The sequence below is a fragment of the Microtus pennsylvanicus genome, chromosome 10, assembly GCF_037038515.1.
Source record: "Microtus pennsylvanicus isolate mMicPen1 chromosome 10, mMicPen1.hap1, whole genome shotgun sequence".
NCBI lineage: Eukaryota > Metazoa > Chordata > Mammalia > Rodentia > Cricetidae > Microtus > Microtus pennsylvanicus.
In genome coordinates, this window is record NC_134588.1 from 80,833,693 (window position 1) to 80,858,367 (window position 24,675).

Sequence of the window (24,675 nt, forward strand, 5' to 3'; positions counted from 1 at the left end):
TTTCTGATTGACACTGGCCCCTGTCCTTCATTTTTTCACGCTCCAGAAGAGAAACTCAGTCCCTGCAAGAGACAGCAACTGGCTGCTCCAAGCCAGCAGCAGGAGCCAGTTTGGAGAACTCAGTCACAGGACCTGGAGAGAACTCGGGGATTGGATTTGCCCACATTAGAATGCAGCCAGGCAGGGCACGTTGGGGAGGAATAGACCCTTCGGATGTAAATCTAGATGAAACTTGCTTAGTGTGAAAACCAGAACTCTCTGAGCCCAAATCAGCTTTCCATAGAATCTCAGGTACATATCACATGTCAGTCCAAAGTAGGCGTGTGTTTGAGCATGGGTGTCTGTGTCCACCTGTGTGCCCTGGAGGTTTAGAGAACACATGTGTTTACCTTGATCTGAGATCTCTGACTGACCCCAAAGTGCTGTGTCATGTGATATCCTTATCCATGACATTTCCCTGCATTTGCCAGGACTGCTTCACAGTACGGTTACGATGAGAAAGGGCAATGAGCCACCCCACCGGTGCCATGAAATGATGCTTTGCGGCCTGAGGTCTGCACAGGCATTGGGCACCAAGAAGTTCTCACTGGCAGAGGGATAATGTTACCTTCCTCTGAAGCACCTGGTAAGCCACTCAGACACTCACCTGCCTTGCACAGGGTCCATTGAGTATATGGTCTATGCCAAGCTTAGAGGCTGATGGAAAAGGACCGGGTCCAGGCTCAGATGCCCAACACACAGATCTTCAAAGTGTGTGGCCATTGTGGCTCACACATGACCCCAAGCTCTGTCACTTCTTACATGGAGAAAGACACAGAGGAGAGAGGCCTTGCTCAAGGCTAGAGCACAGGACTGGACAGTGGTCAAGGTTAAAGCCCAGGATGCCCTCTGCAGTGCACAGGAACACTGCCCCTTGGTGAACCATGGGCAGATGGAACTCCAAAACTCTGCATGTAGGATCTGGAGCCTCAGCATTGCACCTAAGAATGACTGAACTTACACCTCATTACAGAAAATCTCTGCTTGGTACATAGGCACACAGAAAACTTCTCAATGTCATTGTCATTAGGAAAATGCAAAGGAGAGCTAGGCATATTGGCACAGGCTGTCATTTCAGCAAGTAGAGGCAAGAGAATAAGGTCATCCTTAGCTACTTAGTCAGTTCAAAGCCATCCCAGTATACTTGAGACTCAAAATATTTTTTAAAATAAATGTTTGGTTAGGAACTTTTCATGACTGTTTCTATTTCCTTAGGGATTATAGGTCTATTTAAGTTGTTTATCTGGTCTTAGCTCAATTTTGGTATATGGCTTATCAAGAAATTTGTTCTTTTTTTTTTAAGATGTTCCAATTTTGTGCAATATATATTTTTGAAGTATGACCTAATGATTTTCTGGATTTCCTCAGTGTCTGTTGTTATGTCCCCTTATCATTTCTGACTTTATTAATTTATATATTCTCTCTCTGCCTTCTAGTTAGCTTGGAAAGGGTTTGTCTACCTCATTGATTTTCTCAAGGAACTAGCTCTTTGTTTTATTGATTCTTTGTATTGTTCTCTTTGTTTTTATTTTATTTTATTTGTTTCAGCCCTTTGTTTGAGTATTTCCTGCTGTCTGCTCCTCTTGGATATTTTTGCTTCTTTTTGTTCTACAACTTTCAGGTGTGCTGTTAAGTCGCTAGTATGTGATTTTTCCAAATTCTTTTTGAAGGCATTTAGTGCTATGCACTGTCCTCTTTGCGCTGCTTTCATTGTGTCCCATATGTTTGGGTATGCTATGCTTTCATTTTCATTGAATTCTGGGAAGTCTTTAATGTCTTTCTTATTTCTTCTTTGACCCATTGGTAATTCAGTTGAGAGTTGTTCCGTTTCCGTGAGTTTGTAAACTTTCTGCTATTTGCATTGTTTGTAGAACTCCAACTTTAATCCATAGTGATCTGGATTTTATAAATCTGTTGAGACATGCTTCAGTTTTAGAGAAGGTTCCATAGGGTGCTGAGAAGAAGGTATATTCTTTTATATTTGGGTGAAATGGTCTGTAGATGTCTGCTTAGAAAGAAATCAGAGAAACATTACCCTTTACAATAGCCACAAAGAATATAAAATATCTTGGGGGAACTCTAACCAAACAAGTGAAAGACCTGTATGACTAGAATGTCAAGTCTTTGAATAAAGAAATTGGAGAAGATATTGGAAGATGGAAAGATCTCCCATGCTCATGGATCAGTAGGATTAACATAAGGGAAATGGCAATCTGACCAAAAGCAATCTACAGAACCAATGCAATCCCCATCAAAATTCCAACACAATTCTTTACAGACTATGAAAGAACAATATTCAACTTTATATGGAAAAACAAAAACCCAGAATAACTAAAACAATCCTGTACAATAAAAGAACTTCAAGAGGTATCACCATTCCTGATTTTAAGTTCTACTATGGAGCTATAGTAGTAAAACCAACATGGTATTGGCATAAAAACAGACAGACCAAATAAATAGAATAGAATTGAAGACCCAGATGTTAATCCACACACCTATGAACACATAATTTTTGACAAAGAAGCTAAAATTATACAATGGGAAAAAGAAAACATTTCAACAAATGGTGCTGGCATAACTGGATGTCAGCAAGTAGAAGACTGAAAATAGAGCCATATTTATCCCCAAGAACAAAGCTGACATCCAAGTGGATCAAAGACCTCAACATGATCTAGTTACACTGACCCTGATAGAAGAGAAAGTGGGAAATAGCCTTGAATGCATTGGCACAGGAGACCACTTCTTGAATAGAAAACCAGTAAGTAATACAGACATTAAGATTGACAATAAATGGGACCTCCTGAAACTGAACAGTTTCTGTAAGGCAAAGGACATTGTCAATAAGATAAAATGGCAGCCTACAGAATGGGAAAAGGTCTTCACAAGCCTCACATCCAACAGAGTGCTCATCTACAAAACATATAAAGAATTTAAGAAACTAGACATCAAAAGCCAAATCCAGTTTTAAAATGGGGTAGAGATTTAAATAGTGATTTCTCAACAGAAGAATCTCAAATGGCAGATACACTTAAAGAAATGTTCGAAATCCTTATCCATCAGGGCAATACAAATCAAAATGACTCTGAGATTTCATCTTACACCTGTCAGAATGGCTAAGATCAAAAATACAAGTGACAGCTCCTGATGCTGGAGAGGATGTGGGGTGAAGGGAACACTCCTCCATGGCTGGTGGGAGTGCAAGCTTGTACAGTCACTTTGGATATCAATATGGAGGTTTCTCAGAAAATTGGCAATCAACCTATCTTAAGACCCAGCTATACCACTTTTGAGCATATACCATAAGGATGGTCAATCGTACCACAAGGACATGTGCTCAGCTATGTTCATAGAAGCATTATTAGTAATAGCCAGAACCTGGAAACAACCTAGATGTCACTCACCGGAAGAACGGATAAGGAAAACGTGATACATTTACACTATGGAGTACTACTCAGCTGTTAAAAACAATGAGATCAAGAAATTTGAAGGCAAATGGTTGGAGCTAGAAAAAAAATCATCCTGACTGAGGTAATCCAGACCCAGAAAGACAAACATGGTATGCACTCACTTAGAAGTGGATGTTAGTGGTAAAGTAAAGGGCAGCTATGCTATCCACATCCCAGAGAAGCTGGGAAAAAAGGAGGGCCCAAGCGGGGTGCTCAGATTTCCCATGGAAGAGGAAATAAAAAAGATTGTGTGGGAATGTTGGGAGCAGTGAGACCCCAGATCCTGAATTTCTTGTAAACAACTTGTTTTCCCCTGATCTGAGTGCCTACAGCTGCTCTGAGCACGAGACCTTCAGGAGTTCCTGATGGCAGGAGAGTGGTTTCTGGTGGGTTTGGCTGGGGCATGGCTATCTCTATATAATCTGCCCCTGAACACAATAAAGGGGGCATTCTTGGGGGATTCAAGGATGACCCGTGTTGCTGTCTCTCTGTCTGTGTGTGTCTGTGTATTTTTACCTCCAGCCCTCTTGCCCAAAGCTCGCAAACTGGGTGCCAGAGCACAGAGCACAGACATGGGGGTGCAGTGCACAACATGGGAAGACTAGGGGCAGGTAGAGATGGGAACCCAAGGGATAGGGTTGAGGTAGATGAGGGGATACTGAAAGAGAGGACTGGAAAGGGAGCATTTCGGGATCAGGTAGAAACCCGAGGCAAGGGAAACTCCCAGGAATCTACAAAGATGACCCCAACTATGTGTAGTCTGAATTGGTCTTCTCCTATAACTGGGCGGGACTTCCAGTGGAGGGAATGGGAGACTGGCCCAGCCACACAAACTTTGACCTACAATCTGTCTGGCCTATGGTATGTGCAGGGGTAAGGATGGTGCAGACATTGTGGGAATGGCCAGCCAAAAATTGGTCCAACCTCAGACCCATACCAAGAGAGTGAGGCCACCCCTGACCTCAGTCTGCAGAGCTGCGCAACAGGGATGCTCCTGGCCGAGGGGAGTCTACCACCCTGTGCTAGGTACCAGAGGTCAAATGGCAAAGAGACCTAGGACAGAACCAAACATGATTAGAAAAAAATATCAGCATAGTGATGCCTAACGATAGTCTGCTATACTTAGAAAATGTTGACTACCCCAGTTGTCATCAGAGAGCGTTCATTCAGTAACTGATGGAAACAGATGCAGAGACCCACAGGCAAGCTTTAGGCAGAGCTTAGGGGATCCTGTTGAAGATAGGGAAGAGGGATTGTACCAGCCAGGGGGACCAAAAACATCACAAGGGAACCCACAGAAACAATTAACCTGGGCTCATAGGCACTCCCAGAATCTGAACCCCAAGCGAGGAAGCCTGAATGGGATCAACCTAGGCCCTCTACACATGTGTGACAGTTGTATGGTTTGGTCTACTTGTGGGACTCTAGCCGTGGGGGCAGGAGCTGCCCCTAAGGCTTTGGCTGGCTTTTAGGAACCTATTCCTCAAACTGGGTTGCCTTGCCCAGCCTTAGTATAAGGGGAGGAGCCTAATCCTACCTCAATTTGATATGCTGTGCTTTGTCGATATCCACGGGAGAAGTGGATTGGTGGGGGAGGGGGCAAAAGGGGGTTGGGGGAGGGGATGGGAGGAGATGGGGAAGGGAAACTGAAGTCAGAATGTAAAATAAATGAATAAATTGGATTAATAAAAATGATTAGAAGAAAGTAAGGGAAAGAGAAGGAAGAAAGAAAGGAAGGAAGAAGGGAGGGAGGGAAAGGAAGGAAGGAAGGGAGAAAGGAAGGAAGTGAGGAATGGAGGGAAGGAGGAAGGAGAAAGGAAGCCCATGGAACCAAGTGACACCGTGCAGCACTTGTTCAAACAGTTGGCCTCAGAAACAGAGCACACTGAGAGCTGGCCAGGGCCGAAGGGACCCTGGGCTCTGCACAGCCCCAGGATGTAAAATGGTGCAAACGCTTGCTTGAACGAAGTGTGGTCTTTAGAGTGTGAAGCAGCGATAGAAAAGCCGCAAGTGCCGCTGCGTGGGTGATCCAGTTGTGCCTCCCAAAGCCACAGTGAGCAGAAAGCAGAAGTCTAGAATGCATAGACTCCCTTCGGGCAGGAGCATCCCTGTTGTGCAGCTCTGCAGACTGAGCATCAGGGCTTCAAACTGGAGCTGAAGCTACACCGTGCTCTCCAGTATCGCATGAGCCCAGGACCAGCGTGAAATCCGAGTCTGAGGTTCATTTTCTATGTTCTGGATTTCATGCCCGCACAGTCAGAAAGTTGAAAACTCCTCCCCTGAGCATCACATGGTGGATGAGGGTGGCTGTGTTCTGTATTATGGATAGAACATAGAATTTTCTATCATTTTATGTGACAAAATAATATTAGCTGTCTGTCTTCAAACATTTAAAAATGTAAAAAAAAAAAAACCCTTCACCAGCTGGAGCTTCTTTCCTCCTAGGCACCTCACAAATTCGTCCCACATCTGCAAGTGGAGCACCATTTGTTCTAGGTGTCTTTATAGAGGGTGGACAAGACAACAGAGCCCTGCCCTCAGGGTCCTCACAGCTAGATTCAAGGAGTTCAGGGGATGGCTCAAGGCTATGGAGAAGCATGGTGACTGGGGACGCCATGAGGGAGGCAGTGGAACACACCCTTCAAAGCTCTGGGAGCCAATGCATAAAATGATCCAGATGCTTTGATGCCATCGATGCCCTCACCTTACAGTAAAGGAGGTATATATGAGTCACATTCAAGCCGAAAGTACTGGATTCAGCGATTCTGGCCACACAGGGCACTGTAGCCAAGAGCCGTGGGGCCTCGTCAGGATATCAAACTCCACAAACAGAAGTTTTCAGGGAACCACTTGGTCTAGGAGCTTTCCTTTGACTCTGAGATGCAGCCCACCATGCTTCTCCGCACCTAACCTGACCCAGTCATCGGTGTCCCCTCTGCCTTTGACATGTGTCAGCTGGACAGCACAAGGCAGGGGACACTTCGTGTATTTGAGCAGCCCCTATGCTCACAAGGGTACTGCTTTCTCTCCGCAGTCCTTGTGCCAAGCTCAGCCAGCTGCGACGGAAGGATGCTGACTGGCTGCTGCAAAGAGCAGGAAACTCGGGCACCCCTCACTTGGGCTAGACGATCAGAGAGAGTGCTGCCCCCGGTATGGGAACAGCCAGGTATACATCTTAGTGCAGATACAGGTTGCTGCAAGAAACAGAAATGCCCAGTGGGATCCCGGTGGGACATGGCGGTGGCAGAGACCAGGCCAGAGAGAAGAAAGAAGACATTGGTGGCCAAGTCAGGTGACCCTATCCACACGTGTTGAACAGGTAACTCTTAATACTGCTGAATGACGTAGGCAGAGCGCCCCACTGCCCTACCCCCATTGACACTGGCTTACTTCTTAGGTTTTCCTTCTGTATCTGGGTCCTTCCCCCTGACACATGTGGGCCCTTTGAGGCAGACCACGGTGCAGCTGCTATCAACAAACCGGGAGGTCCTCTCTAGCCTCCTCCCTGTGATATCTGGAGTCAGCCCCCTACCCTCCAAGGCCCTGCCATCTTCTCTCTCAGGCAATAGCTGCTTTCCCTGGCGAGACATCCCTGTGGACTGAGACCAGGCCAGGATAAAAGCTGCGCTAGAGGACGGCTGTGAAAAATAACACAGACAGCCAGCTGCGCCATTTCCTGTACAACCCATAATTAGGTTAGATAAGAAACTAGCTGTGTCTAAGTGCTATAAATGTCTATATTAAGCTCTTTTGAAAGTGCCGAGCACTTTGACATTTGAGAGTTCAGAGTAATTGAGGTATTGAAATAAAATTGCTTCTGTTATTTAAAAGGTCATTACGGTCTCCGGCTAGATATACGACGACTATTTTCCACTCTAGTGAGCCGTTCTCTCTGGTACAATTAGTGTCGCTTGAGTAGAGGCCTGCCAGGGAGACTCCCACACAGCAGCCCCCACCAGAGGCCCAAGGTAGCCAAGCAAATGTGTGGAGCAGGAGGGAAGAAGGAAAAGCCTCTGACACCCCAAATCCACGAACTCAGCACCTGCTGACGGATGCCCCTGCACTGGTTTGCTCTGTGCAGCGTGTGCTCTCCGTCATCCCAAGGATGCCACCACAGGCAGAACAGTGCAGAACTGGCCACCCCCAGGGAAACAGTAGGGATGGGATTTGTGGGGGCGGGGAGAGGCCTGCGCAGGCCACGATGAGCATGAGCAGGCCGTGGGAGTCTGTGTTCCTGGCTTATGTCAATCCTGTGAAGTTTATCACTAGCCCGTGAAGAAGCCCCTCTCATGACAGGATGGGAAACTAGACACAGCACAAGAGTGGCCGGAAATGCTAGAAGATTCCATGACCGGCTCTTATTCTCTACCCTTTAAAGCTTAAGCAACTCCATCTGCCTCCTTCCTCTTTGTCCCAAGCCTTCCACAGTCTAAGTCCTTGTGATGTTAGTATTCATTCCACTAAAAGCTTGGAAGCCAGGGTCACAGCTGCTGGAATGCGCGAGATGGAGGAGCAGTGGTTCCTGGGAGGGAGATCAGATGGGCAAGTGTGCTGACTCCAAGGGCAGCTAGAGGCCAGCATATCTGGCCGACTGTTGGTCACCAGCCTGAGGCACGCTGTCCCTTCCATGGTCATCAGTGTCACTGTAATCCTGAGGGTCTAAGCAAATCCAGATCTCCAGCCATGCTCTACAAAGGATTTTTTATCTGAGGTGACTTTTATGCAGGAGCTGGTATCTAATGTCTCATTGCCCCACAGTGGAAGGCAGAAAGGCAAGAAAACACATCTACCACATAGCTGACTTCACAGTATCTAAGTCTTACATGAAGCATCGATTCATTCACGAGGGGAGAGCCCTTTTTGAGCTCAGCACCTCTCATTAGGCCCCACCTTTCGACACTGCCAGAGTGGGAACTCATTCAAAGCACAGCAAACGCCGGGAACAAGTCCTCCATGGTATATTCATGTAGACAATTGTGCTTTAAGAGACTCTGTGCTGAGGGAGACATGAACAACTTGAAAACAAAGGCTCAAACAGGTACCGTACGCCATGTTCCCAGCAGCACTGTTCATGACACAAGTGTCTACGAACAAGCGAGTGGACACACACAGTGGATCAGCCTTATAAATTATGCTCTAATCTGTGCTCTGGCACTGATAGACTTGACTACATTGTCCCAACGGAAGTAAGCGGGACATGGAAGACAACATAATCCCACTTAGATGAGGCCTCAAGCAGTCACATTTCTGGGCACAGACAGAACAACAGTGGCTTCCATGGTCTGTGGGTCCAGCAAATGGGGAATTGTTTACCTTTGGGAAAATGAAACTCTACTAGTGATGGTGGTGGTGATATCTCCACATCAATATGAATAGCCTTAATGGAATTGTGCCCATGAAAATATTCTCCATGATAAACAAAAAAATTAAGAATAAGGAAAATAATGAATCCTGCACTCTAGTGCGACTAATACTGCATGGGACTCACAGCAGCAGGCTGGAAAGCAAAGGAGGGGTACAGAGTCCCCCGGACATTTGTCTTACTGAGACTCATCTGTGCTATGGACTGAGACCTGTGTCAGGAAGCTGGTCCAATAGCAGTGGGACGTCATAATAAGGGCCACTGAGAAGACCACCTGGCCTGTGGGAGGCAGTGAGATAACTTCTCAGACTCCTGAAGGCAACTTGAGAGGATGAGCAGGAGAGGTCTGAGCCCTGCTGGCATAGGGAGGGAAGCATCATAACGCATAGGGAGATTGATCCTTCCTTGGAAAAAATGCTTCAAAAATATGTGCTTTCAGGCTTGAGCTATACCTCAGGGATAAAGCATGTGTTTGGCATGGCCTTTGGTCTGATCTCTGGCCCATTAAACATATATATTGTATTTAGGGATATATGCACCACTCGGCATAGGCCTCTGTGAACTAGAAGCTACCTGTAGACAGAAACTATCCCTGCCTTCTCCCACAGTGTCTACTTCACCCAAGAAAATACAGTAGCGTATTTATAAATCTTAAACAGTTTCAACGAGCAGTAACTGAGGATGGGCTCAGGGCCTCCCACTTGCCCAACAAGGGTTCTCCCATTAAGCAGCAGCACCTGACACCCTGGCCAACTTACAAAACAAACCCAAGAGTTACATACTGGCTTATAAGCAGATGCCAAGACTAGCTATCTTTTGAAGTGTGGGCATCCCCCCAGGCCTAAGAGTCTAAGCAGTTTCCTGACAGATGTTTCCAGGCACTGTTAGGAAGTTCTGAGTCTGAGTGAGCGCAGGCCCTCTGAGGGAGCTCTGGGTTGGCCCTGACTGGCCCCTTGGTTCACAGGTCCTGTACTTCTCTGGAAAGAATCTAATGTTTCCTTCTTGACCCCCCAAAGGAGGTGCTCCTGCAGGCCCTCTGAGGGAGTGCAGGCCCTCTGAGTGAGTGCAGGCCCTCTGAGTGAGTGCAGGCCCTCTGAGGGAGTGCAGGCCCTCTGAGTGAGCACTCCCAGGAGTCCCATCACAGACACAAGCCCGAGGGTGCCAGAGGGCAAACCCATACAGCCTGTTGCCACCCCCAGACAAATGTGCTATTCCAGGCCACTCTCCCACGGAAACTGGCAGAGAGTCTGCCAGCAGGCTAAATATAGCAGTGTCTTTCTGCTGAGTTTGGACCCCGGGTGGTGTGGTTTGGGCAGAAGGCTCAGATGGTGGTTTTAGAGAGAAATAAAATCTACAGGAAAATAAAAAAGAACACCACCCCATCCACCCCTGTGCATGGGTTGTCTCTTTCCTCAAGTTTTTATTTCAAAGCATGTTCATATTCCTTTTGCATGGGTTGTTGAGAAGCTAAGCAAGAGATTAAGCCAATAGGGTCGTATGGTGACAAAGCAGACAGGGACTGCCCTCAGAAGGCTTGCTGTTCTAGCCGAGAAGAAAGCTGCATTTCATAACCCTGTCCCCAGGGGAGAGAAAAGGACAGCTTGCTAGGGAAGAAAAGCAAGGAAGGGGTCAAGAAAGGTCAGCAGGGCCTGACCTTGGTTGAGCAGCCCCCAGACAGGCACAGCGTTTTGTGTGTTCTCAGGATATAGGATTGGATCAGGGAGTTTTATCTCCAGTATCCAATGAGGAAAAGCTGACAGGGGATATAGGCTCGCTAGTAGCCCTGTCAGCATGACCGCTCCCTGCCCCGGCCTTGAAGGCAGCTTGTCCCTGGGTTACAGCTGCAACAAGTCTCTCACAGGCCTGTTCCTCCCTGAAATATCTTCATACATCCCTGTTCCTCTGAGGCTTGTATCACCCTGGAGGTGGGCCTGCTCATCCACAGGGAATAAAAGAGGTCAAATGGCCTCCCAGTACAGAGACAGATCCAGGTTCGGGCCAGGTCTCATCACGTACAAAGCAATGTTCGCGCTATTGAGTGAGAACAGTCAGGATAACAGCAAATGAAAACAGGCATGGAGAGATGCTACCAGACACTGAGCTCCACTGGGGTTCTAATGCCAAGTCTCGTGACCAAGTTGGTAAGAACCGTTTGCACACAATTGGCCAGCCCCTAGTAGGTGAGGACTGCGAATAAAAAGTGGGGAGAGAAGGAAAGGGAGAAGACAGAATCAATGAAATTAAGAAGGCACATTTGGACAGGTTAGATTAAGAAGAGAACTGTGGGAACATAAAGGGAAGCAGACGAGACTGAGCTTAGAAGAGACGGAGAGGAGGCCATATAAATAGCCAGGGAGGTCTGCAATCTCCAAATATGGGCCGGAGGATACTCCCAACAACAAGAAGCATGGAGATGGGAGGAGACACGGGCAAGAAGCTTCCTGGGCTAGGCTCCACAGAAGGCCAAGGACATAGTCTATGTCTACACACCCGTGTCCACTAAGTCAGAAGCCCCCAGTCTACACATGAATAAGATCCCCGCCACCTGCTCCACACCCGGAATGCCAGCTGCATCCTGGCAATGGACAGAAGGAGTTTATGCATTAGTAATGTCTCCATTTTTATGCGGATATTTGGAATAGCATGTGGATGACAAAAAACAAAAACAAAAAACTGAATGGTGTCCTAATCTTCCAAAACCCATAGAGTAAGAGTTAAAACTAGCCACCCACCAAACTCCCGTTACTGGGCATGATTATGTGAAGAATTCCAGAATTGAGAATTTACTTGTGAGTATGATGCACCCTCTCCCCTCTCCCTGCTGTCGTCTTGTGGGTGTACCATAGCGTCCTTTGCACCCAGACATTTATCTCACCTTGCAAAGGGCCTCTTTCCCCATCAAAGAACAGATAGTTTCATGATCCCCAGTAGGGAGAAATATGGAGTATTCAATGCAGTCTTATCTTGCTCACTGTTTGAGGTCCCAGTTAAAAATCTCATGGCCCAGGTCATTTTCTAGGCAGTCTCTAGTCTTGGGTCTCACTCTATACTCCAACCCCTTAGAGGGGCTACCAGGGGCCTGGCATTTCTGCTCCCAATTTCTCCCAGTGGTTATGTGAGTCCCTGCCTTCTACCTCTGGGTTGCTTCTCACCCCTTCATGAAGTCTTCCTCACTGGAAGGCAAGGAAGCGAAGAGAAGAGATGCTAATGGGGAAAGGTTAGTGGGCAGCTGCGGAGCTCAGGAGGGTGGTTCTGCAGGAGCAGGGTCCTCAGAGTTCCCAGGCTGCATCTGGGCCATGGTCAGAAGCGTGGGTATGAATAAGATAGGAAGAACTAATGGCGGAGGGTGATCCCTCAGCGAATGGCTGAGTAGAAGAACATAAATAACTGTTGTCCCAAGCAAAGGAGAGGAATGTGTGACCAAACAATCAGGAGAGTTGACTTCAAAGAGTCTCTGTCTCTCTCTCTCTGTCTCTCTCTCTCTGTCTCTCTCTCTCTGTCTCTCTCTCTCTCTGTCTCTCTGTCTCTGTCTCTGTCTCTCTCTCGCTCGCTCGCTCGCTCTTGCTCTGTGTGTGTGTGTGGCCTTTAGAACACGTGTCAGCAATGATCCTAGAAGCTGGTAAGCACAGCTGAGCTGTAGAAGGGTAGTCAACAGCAAAAACAGAGACTGGGCCTGCAAGGAGCAGAGCTGGGTGGTAGAGGGAGGGAGCAGAGGAGGACGCTGGCAGCATGGGAGGAGGTTTGTCCTGGGGAAAGATCCTTGTCTATTGGGAGACTCCGGGAGAAGCTGAAGATGAAAAACGTCTCAGCAGAGATGTTCCCTGGGAAGATGACCTCCACGAGAGTTGGAGGTGGAGCCCGATGAAGGAGACAAACAGACATGGCAGCCTGAAGTGAAGTCCAGGACTCTGGGGTGACTGTGGCAATCTGAGGGAACTTGTAACTTGCCCGGGCTGAGGGAGGAAGAGAGGAATGAAATGGAGATCTTGCAAAGAGGATGATGGGCCGCCGGCTTTAGCTGAGCCAAGTGCAGTTGCGGGACAGGAATGAAAGAGTGTACCAGGCAGGCACAAGGAGTAAAGGGCTTCCTGGAGCCAGAGTTTAGTTGTGGAGTGTGGGTCTCATGGTTAATGTACGTGAGTTCTACAGTGGTATACGTGTATGAACATGGAAAATGTTGCTATGAATCGCACTGCTTTATGCACTAGCTAAAATGAATGAATAATAAAATGAACACATGTGGGAAGGTCATAAGTCTGAGAGTCAAAAACCCAGGTCCAGTTGGCTGTCCATTCTCTTCTTAAGCCTTCACAGTTCATCATAGCAACAATGACAGTGGGGGCACTGGAGTGAGGATCCTGTCTCTAAAAGTCCAGCATCTTCTAGACCACAGATCCCTTTAGAAAACTAAAGAGAAGAAACTTCAGACTCTTAGCCACAACCCAGAAATCTGCTCCAAAACACCAAGCTGTAGGTGGACTCTGAAAACCAACCCAGGAGTCTGAGGCTCTCATCCAACAAGGTGAGGAATCCTATCCAGCTGTCTGCAGCAGCTGCAAGCTGCAATAAACACCTGCAAGGAAGCACCTGCATTTCCTTTAGTAGAAACGCAGCCCCCGCACAAACCAGGGGCTAATGAGCTTTGCCCCTGTTTGCTGATGGAGAACACTTGTAATAAAGTTTAATGTGGAAGAACAAGGTGCATATAACCAAAGAGGTAAACACCTCTAATTCTATTTAAAATTATAGGGTGCGGTGCATTAACGCTTAACAACCTGACACGGAATTGGTATGGAACTAATCAAGCTGTGTTTATTAAAAAGCAGGTACCAAGTCATCTTTACCAACGACAGCAGAAGGGGCAGAACTCGGTCAGACCATCCCTCATGCCCCCACCTTGTGCGTCCATTAAGAGTCTTGTCCAAATCACAGCTTGAAAAGATGCAGATTGCCTTTTTGAAAGAAATGCTAAGTAAATTTATAATTTGACATAACTCCATGTCAAAGCCTCGTGCATCTGGGGACATTTTCCCCTGAATAGCACATGTTTAAAATGAGAATCTTTCAGAATGCACCAAGGCACAACCTCTCCTTCACTTTGTCTCTGAGTTCCCACCACGGAGTCCTTTTGAGAAGAGGAATTCAGAGCATCTCTGGCTCTCCCATGCCCCTCTGCTCTTCTCTGGTTTCCTCACCTTCTCTAGACCTGTCATTCCAGACTCTTCTCACCATTCAGAGCTTGGCCCCTTGCTTCCTCACTGGATAGCATCTCCCTGAGGATTTTGTCCAGTGTCCAGGCTCCAGCTTTGGTCTATCACTCAGAGGACTCCTCACTCCTATGGAGCTCAGGATCCATAATTCTCTTTCCAGTACTCAATATCCTTGCTATTATATCAGTGTGGCCTTGGCGTCAGAAGTGGGACATTCTCTCTGGGAACTATTGAGAAACTCAGAATCCTAGGTCCCATTCCAGACCTCCCCACCCAGGATCGCCAGTTGTCTTAGTTAGGATTTCTGTTGCTGTGAAGGGACACAGTGTCCATAGTAACTCTTAGAAAGGAAATATTTAATTGGGTAGCTTACAGTTGCAGAGGTTTAGTTCATTATCATCATGGTGGGACATGGCAGCATGCAGTCAGACATGGTGCTGGAAAAGGAGCTGAGAGTTCTACATCTTGATCCATAAGCAACAGGAAGTGAACTGAGACACTGGGCCTATCTTGAGCAAATATGAAACCTCAAAGCTCATTCATACAGGGCCATACCTACTCCAACAATTCCACGCCTCCTAATAGTGCCACTCTCTATGAGATTACGGTCGTCAAGTACATTCAAGCCACCAAGAAGTTTACTTGGCCCGTTGAGGCTATGGTCATTTAGATCAGAATGACCAGGAACCATCTCTGAAGTCAGCCTTGGGCCAACCCACAAAATTATGCACTAAAACCTATAACGTACCCTTGTCACTTTCATGCCTATCAGGAGGTGACAGGCCCAGTGCGGCTTTTGTTCCCTGAGCACCGAGGAGATTTAGCGCTGTAGTGATGAAGGGATCCATCAGAATCGCAGCCCTCCCCATGCCAAGGCTGTTTCAGCTCAGGGTTTTGTATGCACCACAGCTTCACTAGAGCTTCTCTCTGTTTCCCTCTCATGCTGTTTATAAAGATTCCTTGCCATCTGTGGCCTAGGCCAAAATTCTTCCCCAAATCTGAGCCTATCAGCACTCCATCCCTGAGAAGCCATGACTACAAACAATGGGTCCATGCTTGTTTTAATTGATTTGAATGAAATCACTCAACGATTACATCATTGCTCCTATTGATGCCTGATAGCAAGATGTCTTTGTACTTTTGAGTTGCTGGATGTTTCCCCTCACTTAGCTTCACAAATGTCAATTCATGGTGACTGGTCTATCTGGTAAAGAATGAGTGACTAGACACATTTCCTAAGCAAGAATGCCAAAATCGGTCACTTCAAATCAGCCGCAGGTACAAACCACTCATTACCCTTGCTCCGAAAGTGCTGGTGCGGCTTCCCTTGGAGACCTCAGAGACAAGCTCTGCAGGGGTGCTGTGAGGTTTCTTCTCCCCTTTGAGGGGAATGTGCACTAGGTTCCCCCATTCCCACAACTTGGTAAAGACTTGTACAGCTGTGACCGGAACATGAGAGAAAAAAGGCTGAAGTAAATCTGTAACAGTTACAGCTTCTGGATGTGTTTTAAATACATGGCTGTTCTTGGTAGAATGTGTTCATCTTCATGTATGATGGCCCTAAGATTTCACTGTATTCAAAGCAGGGTGGACTTGAGGGTTTAGAGGTCTCAGAAAATATTGCCTCTTATCCCATTCCCATCACCTTTTCATCTGCTCCACTCTTGACTCCCAGTTGGCTCCTCAGTGTCCTTCTTTGCCTATATGGCTATGTGTGCAAATTAGTAAATCACTTTGTATCCTCAAAAACTATCATCCACCTGTTAGAACCCTGTCATAACAAAATGCAATATTTTCTATGATAATCAAGGTATCTATTGTGCATTAATTGTGGTTTTTCCCCTTCCAAAAAAGATGCCCTAGAAAGTAGTACATTATTCTAAACAGCCTTTCTTCTTCTTCTTGTTCTTCTTGTTCTTCTTCTTCTTCTTCTTCTTCTTCTTCTTCTTCTTCTTCTTCTTCTTCTTCTTCTTCTTCTTCTTCTTCTTCTTCTTCTTCCTCCTCCTCTCCTTCTTCTTCTTCTCCCTCTCCTTCTTCTTCTTACCATGTATCAGGCACAGAGAAAGGGAACAAGAAGCAAGTGTCATCAGAGAGGATTGACTTCCACATCCATCTCTGCAGGAAACCAAGAGCTGCTCCATTTGGTCCCTTTCCAATAAACACAAGAAATACAAAGAACCTTGGATCTGTGTGAATGCTACAGCTTTAGGACTAAGTTTACAGGTAAAAATTTGTGTTTGAAAGCTACCAACATGCCTAGGAATTCAGCTTGGGGATAGAGGGCCTGTTAGATCATGGGCAAAGCCCTGGGTTCAAACCCAAACTCTGCAAACAAAAGTTTGGTCATTTTGTTTGTTTTAAAATGCAAAGTGGCTTAGCAAAGTGGCTTTTACAGTTTCCAGAATGTCACAACGCTTATTGCCCCATTTAACTTTCAAGATTCCTAAAAAAGGGTTCAATTCTTTTTACACACACAGAAAGTCTGAGGTGATTAGAGGCGAGAAACTCCAGTAAGTGCCACAGTGATACAAAGGGCAAAACTCACACCCAGCTGTGTTTAAAATAGATAATTTATCATATATACATGGTAAATTACATAACCAAACAATGCTTATAGAGTGTAGTAAATGGTCAGCAGAATACACATATATCAAGAAGCATCCTGAACAGCACTCGGATTATCAAGGTGACTCTCGCAGAAGAGATCTACTTTCATCAAGTCTGACCGCTCTCTACTCTACATTGTTTAGGTCCACAGAGGAACACCCCCACAGTCTTGGATGTCCCAAGGTCCCCTGACATCCACACACGACCATCACAGCTCACATCCAAGGCTAAGGTGGAGAAAGCACTTGCCAAGAGTTGAGTCTTCCTGGATATAGTTTTCCAGCATGGCGTGTACTTCTGCTTCCACCTGGAAGAGACAGTGAGAGACCTGCTCTCTCCTGAGTGGGAGGTGACCAAGTTTGGCACACTTTACCCACTTCCATGATGTACCCACTGGTCCCACAGTTGCGTCTTTGGGAAAGAGTGGACAATATGTTTTTCTATCACTCTAGGTCCATGCCAAAGGGGGACAAGCACTTTACAGTGGTAATTTTGTGGCCCTCGGGAAGGATGGGTCTAAAGAGGAGTACCAGAATTTCCCAAGGCAGACCTCAGACGTGTAATCATCAGCACCAGTGCCCTTCTGTGGCCAGCTTCAGAGCACCTACTAACAACAACGGATGCCTTCATAAGCGGCTGCTTGCCGTCACCATCAGGGGCTTGCTGTGCTTTGGGTGTCCCAGCAGCGCCACCTGAACCTCAGAGAATCGGTGAGTCCATCTATCCCACAGGCATTTCCTGTGGCTATAAACTGGGCACTTGATGTCTTAGACGTAGTAAGGCTGGCAGATTAAAATTAAAATTTAATTTGTTTTCCAACAAATTAAGATTCAAGAAAAGAAGGGAAGGTGATAAGGGTTGGCTCAGCAAATGCTCTTGGAAGCAGAGTCCTTGCACCTCAGGATCGGGCCAGGGACCTCTTGTCTGAGGAAACATGGCCAAAGAATGTTCCCCACTCTTTCCTGGGGAGTGCGTACCTCTCAGAAGCCACGAGAATGTCATGGGAAGGGATTCCCCATCACACTGAAGGCACAAGTGAAGATACAAAAATAGGGCCCTTGTTTCTGTGTGTCGTAAGCGGGAGCAAGGTGACAGCCAGAAGAGGTATCACTACAGCTGGTTCTCCTCGAAGAGGATCTGGGCGTACACAGTGCTGCTGGGGACACCCTTGGCAGCGCGGTGTGGTTTGATCAGCTCCAGCTCGGCATACGTCAAGTTTTCCTCAGCAATCTTTGGCTGTATGGGGAAAAAAAAAAAAGCAAAAGACAATGAAGCTGACCACAGTCAAGTTTTCTACCAGGTACTCATGGATCAAGTGCATGTCTTCACAGTGTTGATAAGAAAAATGTGTAGGCAAAAATAAATAAAACACAGGCAAAACCAAGTAACATAAAAAGATATGGCTCACGGCCTCATGTAGAATGTCATACTCTGCCAAGAGACACTGCCATCGATGTTTAACTTGGTATCAAGTATTCACACAAGCCATTGGACTCTATCCAGCCCACAGACAATACCTAATTCTGAAAAACGAAACAGAGTATTAACAGTAGCCCAAAGGAAGTGCACAGTAGACAGAAATACGCCTACTGGCAATCAATATAACAAAGTTAGAAAATTTTGCGATTGATGAAATTACATAACTAAAAATTCAGAGTATCTGGAAAATAATAATGAACAATATATTTCTTGTTACATGCTAGAGAGTATAGAGAGAACAGTGGTCATGGAACATTAAGTGATTTATTCTTTAATAACATGGGACTCAAACATCAGACTTAGGAGGTTAGGAAATGAACAAAATAAGCAAAAATAAACAAAGTGATAAGGACAAAAATATCTAAAACCAAGTGCTTGGGAAATATATTTTTTGTAAAAAATCATCACCATAAACAGGAAAAATATAAGAAAGCAAGAATGAATAAAACAGGAAACAAGAAAGAAAATAAAATATAAACGAAGGCCATTTTACACACAAGACTGCTTGGCTCAACACACTGAAGAGGAAAACTGAAACACAGGTAAAACGATAATGTCTCAGAAAATATAAATGGTAAATGCTAAGTGTAAACAATCTGAGTTTGCTAACTGCCCTTGGGGGGGGGCAGCAAGGAAGGGTTGCCTCTTGGCAGCACAGGGAGAGCTATGGGCAGGACTCTCGGAAGGAAGCTCCCGTGCAGAAGGACCACCCCATATCATCACACTGATCAGAGAGCATGAAGGAAAACTTGACATGTTTTAGAACAAACTCTGTGTTCATATAGATTTTAACTCAGATTTATTCGGGAGAGGGAGGAGGCACATCAGGGAGAGGTAAACACTTTCAGGTTGATTGCTATCCTGGAGCACAAACACCATGCAGTATTTTAAGATGATTTATCCTAGTAAACGATCAAAGGAGAAAAACCTCAGCATTATCTCGAGAGATGCTGGAAAAGCCATTCAATAACATTTAAAAAGCACTGTTGACAAAATCAATCTTTGAATGACACAGGCACAGCTGCATGCTTTCTTAATATGATTAAGAGATTGTTATGATTAAGATGTTAAGAAAATGAATAACTGGCGTCCCAAGTCTGGTGATATTAAAACTACACAACTGAACCAATTTGAATATGGTAATGTTGGCAGATGAATAGACACACTTATCAGTGGAACTGGCTAGAGACCCCAGAAGTTATCTTTCAGTAAATATTGTTGGGATATTTGAGAGAAAAAAATAAATCACACTCTACATCACTCCAAATTAAGTTTAAAATATGTAAACTCCTAAAACCATTAGAAGAACATATGGAGAACTCTTAGGAAAACCATCTTAGGAGTATGACCAAGGAAGAGGTTTGCAGCATGTATCTAAGGGGTTAACAGTTCAGCAAAGATCCTGACCAATAAATCACTGGGAAACAAAGCAGAGGAGGGCAAAGGCCTCTCATGATGCCTAGGGAAGGACACACAACAGCTCTTGCACAGATGAAGGGAGACAACCTTGTCACCCGCAGAGATCCACAGTTTTGTTTGTTTTCAGTTCTTTGAGAACTTCCTACAATGTGTTTTAATCACAACCACCCCTTTCCGATGTTACAGTAGGAAATCTATTTACCTGATGCCCTGATTAATTTAAATTTGTAACTAGATAAGGAAAAGCGGTCACTAATTTAGAGTCATATTGACTGTTTTGCTTCAGTAACTCTGTGTTTCTAACCTAGATGTTAGATTTGAGGCTTAGGTTTTCAGTCTTTGTTTTATTGTTATTTTGAAGCACATTCTTTAAAAAACAAAACAAGAAACCTATATACCTCTATCTTTTTTTATCTTATGGAAGTCCAGGACAAAGAAACCATTGATCGGATGTAAGTTTCTCAAATGGAATGTCAAAGCAGAGAACTTTTGTTCTTTTGAGACAAAATACTGAGAGGACAGGAAATAAGGGGCAAAGGGATGGACAAAAGGGTAGCCAGCATATGCGGCCCAGGAGACTTCCAAGCAATGTGCACAAGGGTCTAGCCAGTTTTCAAGTTCAAAGTTACACACATATGTAGGGATGTGGAGCCTCTGTTTACCTTTCAACACCGAAAGCCTTTGCATTGCTTCTTAGTCATCCACATTTTAGCGGCCAACAAAACCCCACGTAGGCTCTCCCCTTTTGCTTTAATTACATTTCGCATTGTAATGGTTCCACTTAGGAACACCACGTGTCTTCCAATAAGTACTCAAAACCCAACTCATGTAAATTTTAGAACCCAGGTTTATGAAATCATATTGTCCAGTTGTTTTTATTGCATTACTTCGAAACTGTATTGTTTTCTAGCGTAGATTATCTGTTTATTCTTAAGTTATTTCATTATGTTTGGATATGAAAAATAACAGCAGCTTTCTCAATACAGGTCACCAGGCTGGCTTGGCTGATCTGTTGTTTTCATACATTTTTATGATGTTCCTATAGTAAACATAATTTAATAAAACCGAAGCACACTAAATAAATAATTGCATCTAGAAAAGCAATAAAAACAAATAAAATTAGTACTTTCATAAGTGGAAAAGGTACTTCAATTACTGCTACAAGCAACAACCCACCATAAAATGTGTACAATCATTTCCCTTATGCATATTTCTGGAGTGTAATAATTTGATTGAAGATATGAGGCCGCACACAGGAGGCTGAGGGGTGTGAAGTGTGTACAGTTTACAGCAGAAGATGCATAATACCAGTGCTTGGCACCTTTAAAGAACCTATTGCTTTTCTGGCAGGCACAGTTGGCTGGCACCGTCAAACATGTGCTTAACTATGCTCCCCAGCTTGATCAACTGCAAATAAAGTCCTAACAGCCAAGAAAAATGGAGCAATGTGTCCTCACTGGTTTTCACCAACCTGCCTTTGTTTACACTGATGCTTCAGGAAAGCTCAGGTCTACCTAAGGAGTACTTTAGCGATGGTTTCTGCCTTCTTAGGATGACTAGGTAAGACTAGAGGATATAGTAAAGCCAGGAGCCAGGAACAGAGTGTCATGTAACCATCACAGGTAGCAAAGGCTTGTCATGGGACTGAACCAGGTAAGGGACCTGTGGCAAGGCCTCAATAGCTATAGTCCAGGTACTTCCACTGCAACCTTGGTTAGACAAACTCAACATAGCTCAACTAAGACACCATTCCCGGTATCTACATCAATTCCAGTCCTAGACTCTATGAGTTCTCTACAGACCACCAGCTCTCAAAGCGACTCTTTCAGGCCTGTGTGGTACTCTGGATAATACAGTTAGTCATCTATATCTGGGAGTCCCTGAAAAAAAACAAAACAAACAAACCTGTGGGTTGAAAATGTTTGGAGAAAAGTTGCATCTGTTCTAAACATGTGGACATTCCCCCTATTGTTCCCTAAATAATACAGTACTGACTTTTTATATGGTATTTGCTTTATATTTAATATGATAAGTAGTTTAGAGATGATCATGAATACATGGGGGGGGGGATACAGGGAAGCTATATTGTGATGCAGATACGCAGTCAGAGGGAGACAATACACAGGCCACCTCAGAGCAGAGCTTCAGTCAGGCTAAGCCTCTGGCAGCCTTAGGCTGTGCTGAAAGCATTAACAGAAGCTTTCCCAGTGGGAGCCAGGTGCCTCTCACCTAGCCATGCATCATACACAGATGCTGCTGGATTGTATAAAGCAGATAGTAGAACTTCGGGACTGATCAGCAGCAGCAGCAGCAGCACCTTGTCAGGTCACTCTGGCTTTATGGATTTTTGTCTTTTACCCAGACCTCAGAAATGCCTGGTCAGATTCCCCGGCTGTTCCTCAAAGATTCTGACTGCGTTTGCAGCCCTTGAAATCCACAAGGGGTTCGTTCCAAAAGCTGCACAGGCATCAGTGTCCTCGGGTGCCCGAGGCCCTTGTGTAGAAGCGTCATGCTCTATGTACACATGCTTGTATATACACGCTTTAAATGATCTCTAGATGAATTATAGCATGAGGGACAATGTGAAATCTCTAAAAATCATTGCCACACTGTATCATTTGAGGAATAACGAGAAGCAAAAAAGGGAAAAGTTTGTCCAAGTTCAGTATAGATGCAATTTCCCCCAAATATCATCAGCATGAAACTGGTTGAGTCTGCAAGATGCAGGCTCGATCTGCCACCTGTGTGTAGTCACCTGGACCTCACACACCCTCAGTCCTTTGTTGTTTGTCCCCTTTGATCTCCTTTTTATACATTTCTTACTAGTAAGAGCGGCTCCTTCCTACCGTTGGGGGGAGCGTTCTCTAATCAGAGGCGACAGAGAAGACGCAGTGAAGTGAAGTACCAGTCCACTTAAGGCAGCAAATCTTGCTTGGGTTATTGCGGTCATGTTCATGGAAAGGGGGAGGAGAGCTTTAGCATGGCTCCCACCTACCCGCAGAGCTGAGGGGTAAGAGAAATTTGGACGAGATTCATGTGCCAGCAGCTACTTGACTTTGGGCACTCCTCCCATCGGTGCTCAGGAGCAATAGTAACTAGTTAGTTAATTGCTATTATTAGTAACCAGTTAGTTAATGACTATTACTAGCAACTAACTAGTGAGTGTGTAAATGAGATTCATGTGAGTGCTTTGACACAACTTTTGCCCCACAGAAGGTGCTGAAGACATGTGTGCTGAGCGAGTCCACATTCTGCCGTCATCACTTTCCATCCAGCCAGCTAAATGTCTTCTACCTATGCACACTTTGAATCCTTCACACATTAGCAAGAACAGGATGGAGCATGTAAGCCAGGATCTTTTTTTGACAGTAAGAGATTCTGGGAAATTAGTTATAGGCTGAATTGCAACACCCTCCTCACACTTCCAAACTCCTGTGTTGTTTATCCTCCCCAGAACGTGGCTGCATTTGGAGAAGGGGTAAGACGAGGTTGGTAGAGTTAACGCTAACCCGGTGGGACTACTTCTTTACAGCAAGCACTGGGATGGCACCGTGAAGGAGAGAGGAATCAGGAGAAGTCAGACCCGCTGCCATGTTGATCCTGTTGGCCTTGAACTTGTAGCCTTTTTGGGACAATATATCTCTGGCGTTGAAGTTACTTTGTTTATGGAATTCAATTACGGCATCTTCAGCATACTAGCCTACTGATCACAGAATAGAGGAAGAGGAAACACTTTATTTGGGGAAAGAAGAGATGAACTGCCTTCCCATGAACAGGTACACACTAGGTCATGCCATGCCGGCACTGGAGAAGGAAGAGACTGATATCTGGTGCTATTCAGTGAGGAGGCAAGCTGGAAGTGGGAGGTTTAAGCACCCCCTCAGGCAATCCTCCCAGACACGTGCCTTCTTCCTGCTGTCTTGTCCTCTACAGCTTGGCTTTAACTCTTGAACTGCAGTAAATCCAGCCATGTGCTGGACAGCCAACGTTCACTGCCAGCCATTAGGAAGAGGCAATAGGGACTCAGGCATCTCTGTGCCGCCGGGGTGGTGAACTCCAATGCGAGTGAAGAGTCAGACAGCAGCGACAGAGGTGCACCTGCTTCCACCCGAGCTAAGGGGCCTGGCCTCCAGGCGACATGGACCCCAGCCTTGAGGTGAACCCTAGGTCATTCTCACCTTTCTGACTGAACACATAGGCTCCGAGGGAGGAGGCAGATGTTTTCTGCCGGGTCCCTGTGTGCCCACCTGCCATCCACAGCTCAACAAGGCTACTTTGCATTGTTACCTCTCTTCTCCTCATGCTGAGTGCCTATTAGGAGCTCGAAGGATGTGTTGTAACTTCCTGTGATCCATGGGCCACAGCCTGGATGCAGTGAGAAGTCTGCATTCTATGTGTAAGCATGAATGAGAATTTCAGAGCCCCGATGGCCTGCCTAGTCTCATCCTTCTGCTCCACCCGTGGTGAGGTGCTGCTGAGGCCACAGATACCAGCTCAGGCTGCCTCTCTGAGCTCTAAATTAAGCCTTTCTCTGCCCCAGTTTAGGGTGATGGTTATGGAAAGTACACCCATGGGGAAGGAATGACTTGAGCCTGCTGGCTCCAGGAAAGCCGACCTCAAGAGATCCGGGAGTCATGCATTTCTTCACAACACTTACCTCAAGTGCCTAATGGGCACTTTCTGAGGATTTCAGCTTGTGCACAGATCTCCGTGGAGTCAACTGAAAGTTACCCTTCCTAGGTGAAAAGGGGTTTAATGATCTCTTATGCAGACTCCTGCAAAACAATACTTTCTTGTAGAGCTTGCAGCTGGGTGTGCATGTTGAATTAAGTTTGCAGGAATAAGTCAGAAATGCAATTGCAGAGGCTGCCCATTGCCAATGTGAAGAGTTCAGTGAGGTAATACCATTACCACAGCAACAGATCAATACCCAGGACACGGGAGCTTTGCGCTCACATCACCTTAGAGCTCCAACCTAGCCAGCAGTTCTACAGAGTTGCAGGATCAGGAATCCATTTCCCCAAGAGACTAAGAGAAATGTCAGGGGCAGACTTCCTCTTCTCTCTTCAAGATAAGTGCTCATTTTTTATTCAACAGAGAAGGAACTGGTAAA

At 45.6% G+C, this 24,675-nt stretch overlaps 1 protein-coding gene across 2 annotated transcripts in view; it reads right to left on the minus strand.

Moving 5' to 3' along the window:
* Positions 1-16,609: 16,609 nt before the first annotated feature.
* Positions 16,610-24,675, minus strand: part of Vstm4 (V-set and transmembrane domain containing 4) — an 84,179-nt gene continuing 76,113 nt past the window's right edge. Inside the window, exon 8 of one of the 2 annotated variants that reach the window (XM_075988755.1) lies at positions 16,610-17,900. In XM_075988755.1, coding sequence (XP_075844870.1) covers positions 17,775-17,900 — 126 coding nt within the window. In that variant the 3' untranslated portion in view covers positions 16,610-17,774. The remainder of the gene's footprint in view (positions 17,901-24,675) is intronic. The other variant, XM_075988756.1, reaches the window with a different exon arrangement.